Source organism: Nicotiana attenuata, unplaced genomic scaffold (assembly GCF_001879085.1).
Source record: "Nicotiana attenuata strain UT unplaced genomic scaffold, NIATTr2, whole genome shotgun sequence".
Lineage (NCBI taxonomy): Eukaryota > Viridiplantae > Streptophyta > Magnoliopsida > Solanales > Solanaceae > Nicotiana > Nicotiana attenuata.
The window spans coordinates 8522-12404 of NW_017672381.1; the positions used below are offsets into that span (position 1 = coordinate 8522).

A 3883-nucleotide genomic window follows, 5' to 3' on the forward strand; every position below is an offset into this window, starting at 1 on the left:
ATTTGAAAACATTATTTTTGATGATTGTATGAACATGAGTGGCTAAGAACCCTAGTATTCTAGGGTCATGGGTGAAACATGAATGTTGTTGTTTGATGTTTAATTTGGCGAAATTGATTTTATCATTGGGCTGTTTATTTAATTCTATTTTAATTATTTTGCTGAGTAGCTAACAGTGAAATACTATCTACGAACCTAGAGTTGAAATCGAAAGTGGGAACTCTAGATTGCATATAGAATTAAATAGAGCAAGTTCTTGAACCCATGCATCGGGGAACGGATTCACAATTAGGATAGACATATACCTAATTGCCTTGCTTGGTTGAAATATAGGAATTGTAAATGCATTCTTGATAATTTTAATTCCATAGACATATAGGCATTAAGTTAACTTGAACAGGCGAATAAGGACTCGACAAATTCTTATGAGTAATATCAACCTTGTCAATCAACAATCCAGATAAATCAATTAGTTATTTTAAGCTAAGAACGCAACACAATTGTTAGCTAACCCATGACCCTGGAATATTCTCTCCTACTGATTGTTATACGAAATTGCTATTTGTTTTGGTTGATTTCTAGTTAATTCATTGCTTGATAATTTTAGTTAGTAAATTAGTCCCTTCCACATTTTGTGATGAATCTCTTGAATTGATAATTTAATTGAGTTTAAATCAGTCAAAAGTTAGTCATAAGTCTTCGTGGGAACGATACTCTACTCACTACTTTATTACTTGACGATCGCGTGCACATGCGTGAGTATTTTTGGTCGCAACAAGTTTTTGGCGCCGTTGCCGGGGCTTAGAAATTAGCTACTTGACTGAATTGAGGTTTTATTAGTTATTTATTCAAGTTTTAATTTTCAGTTTACCTTGTTTGTGTTAACACAGGCTCTTCTCCTGAATGCGGAGGAGTAGAAGCGCAAACAATCTCCTTCTTCTTGATCCTGAAATTGAACGAACACTTCACAGAGTGAGGAGGGAAGTCGAAGCTAGAACTAGAATAGAAGGAGAGTTGGACATCGTAGTTTAACCACAGCCAATAGAGATAGCAGGTAATGCAGAGCGTGCGGTGATTGAAGCCGCAAGGCCCAATCTTGCTTATATGACTCAGGCTATTATGAAGCCTGAGATCACAGGGCATTTTGAATTCAAACAGTACATGGTACAACTGATTCAGTCCACAGGGCAATATGTGGGTCTATCTCATGAAGACCCGCAGAGGCACATTCAAGATTTCTTGGAAATTATGAACACTTACAATTATCTGAACGTTTCTAAGGACTATGTCAGGCTGACACTTTTCCCCTTTTCACTGCTTGGGGAAGCTAAGGAATAGTTGCAAAAGGAGTCCGCGAACTCAATCCACACTTGGGATGATCTAGCAAGGAAATTCTTAATCAAGTTTTTACCCACTAAGAAGACAAAGTCATTGAGGAGTCAGATTCTTGGGTTCGAACAACGGGATGGCGAGACACTTCGTCAAGCATGGGAAAGATACAAGAAGCTACTCAGAGACTGCCCACATCATTGTCAGACTGATGAGGTATTTCAGTCTGATAGCAAATGGGTAAGCCCCGTCCAATGTGTACCTAAGAAAGGGGGGATGACTGTAGTGGTTAATGAAAATAATGACTTGATTCCCACAAGAACTGTCACTGGGTGGAGAATCTGCATAGATTATAGAAAATTCAACAATGCCAATCGGAAGGACCACTTTCCCCTCCCCTTTATTGACCAAATGCTTGATCGATTAGCTGGCCAGGAATACTACTGTTTCTTAGATGGTTATTCGGGGTATAATCAGATTGCTATAGCCCCAGAGGAACAACAGAAAACCACATTTACGTGTCCCTATGGCACGTATGCATTCAAGAGAATGCCCTTTGGTCTCTGTAATGCACCTGCGACTTTTCAAAGGTGCATGATGGCCATTTTCACTGACATGTTGAAAGATTTGTGGAAGTGTTCATGGATGATTTTTCTATGTTTGGGTGTTCTTTTGATGATTGCTTGATGAATCTTGATAAAGTGCTTGCTAGGTGTGAAGAAACGAACTTGGTACTAAACTGGGAAAAGTGCCATTTCATGGTACGTGAAGGTATAGTCCTGGGGCATAAAGTGTCCAAAAGCGGTTTGCAGGTGGACAAAGCGAAGGTGGAGGCGATTGAAAAATTGCCCCCACCGACATCAGTCAAAGGCGTTCGCAGTTTCTTGGGCCATGCAGGTTTTTATCCTCGTTTCATTAAAGATTTTTCGAAAATTTCCTCCCTTGTGCAGGCTGCTTGAGAAAGATGTCTCCTTCAAATTTGATGATGCCTGTCTGAAAGCATTTGAGGAGCTGAATGGAAGGTTAGTGACTGCACCAATTATCATTGCTCGGAATTGGGAGCAGCCATTTGAGTTGATGTGCGATGCGAGTGACATAGCTATTGGAGCTGTTTTGGGGCAAAGGAGAAATAAAATCTTTCACTCCATCTACTATGCGAGCAAAACTCTGAATCCATCCCAGATGAACTACACAGTTACTGAAAAAGAGTTGCTTGCAGTGGTGTGGGCGTTTGACAAGTTCAGATCCTAACTAGTGGGGACCAAAGTCATCGTCTACACAGATCATTCAGCTATCAGATACTTGTTTGAAAAGAAAGACGCCAAGCCTAAGGTCATTATAAGGGGCAAAGAGGACCCCACACTTAAAACCGAAGGCTATGCATAATCGAATCACAATATTGACTCAACATGCATCAATGCTTGCACCATAGTTAAGTTACGGGCATGTTAGACTACTTGAATTGTATGGCATAGGGAAGCCTTGAGTACCTATAGCCTTGTGATGACACATNTATTGACTCAACATGCATCAATGTGTCATCACAAGGCTATAGGTACTCAAGGCTTCCCTATGCCATACAATTCAAGTAGTCTAACATGCCCGTAACTTAACTATGGTGCAAGCATTGATGCATGTTGAGTCAATATTGTGATTCGATTATGCATAGCCTTCGGTTTTAAGTGTGGGGTCCTCTTTGCCCCTCACAATGACCTTAGGCTTGGCGTCTTTCTTTTCAAACAAGTATCTGAAGCTGAATGATCTGTGTAGACGATGACTTTGGTCCCCACTAGATAGGATCTGAACTTGTCAAACGCCCACACCACTGCAAGCAACTCTTTTTCAGTAACTGTGTAGTTCATCTGGGCTGGATTCAGAGTTTTGCTCACATAGTAGATGGAGTTAAAGATTTTATTTCTCCTTTTCCACAAAACAGCTCCAATAGCTATGTCAGTCGCATCGCACATCAACTCAAATGGCTGCTCCCAATCCGGAGCAATGATAATTGGTGCAGTCACTAACCTTCCATTCAGCTCGTCAAATGCTTTCAGACAGGCATCATCAAATTTGAAGGAGACATCTTTCTCAAGCAGCCTACAAAAGGGAGAAGAAATTTTCGAAATACTTTAATGAAACGACGATAAAAACCTGCATGGCCCAAGAAACTGCGAATGCCTTTGACTGATGTCGGTGGGGGCAATTTTTCAATCGCCTCCACCTTCGCTTTGTCCACCTACAAACCGCTTTTGGACACTTTGTGCCCCGGGACTATACCTTCACGTACCATGAAATGGCACTTTTCCCAGTTTAGTACCAAGTTCGTTTCTTCACACCTAGCAAGCACTTTATCAAGATTCATCAAGCAATCATCAAAAGAACATCCAAACACAGAAAAATCATCCATGAACACTTCCACAAATCTTTCAACCATGTTAGTGAAAATGGCCATCATGCACCTTTGAAAAGTCGCAGGTGCATTACAGAGACCAAAGGGCATTCTCTTGAACGCATACGTGCCATAGGGATACGTAAATGTGGTTTTCTCTTGGTCCTC

At 40.8% G+C, this 3883-nt stretch overlaps 1 protein-coding gene across 1 annotated transcript; it reads left to right on the forward strand.

Moving 5' to 3' along the window:
• The first annotated feature begins 1605 nt into the window (after window positions 1–1605).
• Window positions 1606–2531, forward strand: LOC109212994 (RNA-directed DNA polymerase homolog). The gene is made up of 3 exons (XM_019376741.1): window positions 1606–1862; window positions 2280–2408; window positions 2525–2531. The coding sequence occupies exons 1-3, from the start codon at window positions 1606–1608 to the stop codon at window positions 2529–2531; spliced, it is 393 nt and encodes a 130-aa protein (XP_019232286.1).
• Window positions 2532–3883: the final 1352 nt, after the last annotated feature.

Coding starts and splice junctions, on each gene's coding strand:
- LOC109212994 (XM_019376741.1), top strand. CDS start 1,606: ATGACTGTAGTGGTTAATGAAAATAATGACTTGATTCCCACAAGAACT. Junction 1,863..2,279: donor TTTACGTGTCCCTATGGCAC/GTATGCATTCAA, acceptor TCCCTTGTGCAG/GCTGCTTGAGAAAGATGTCT.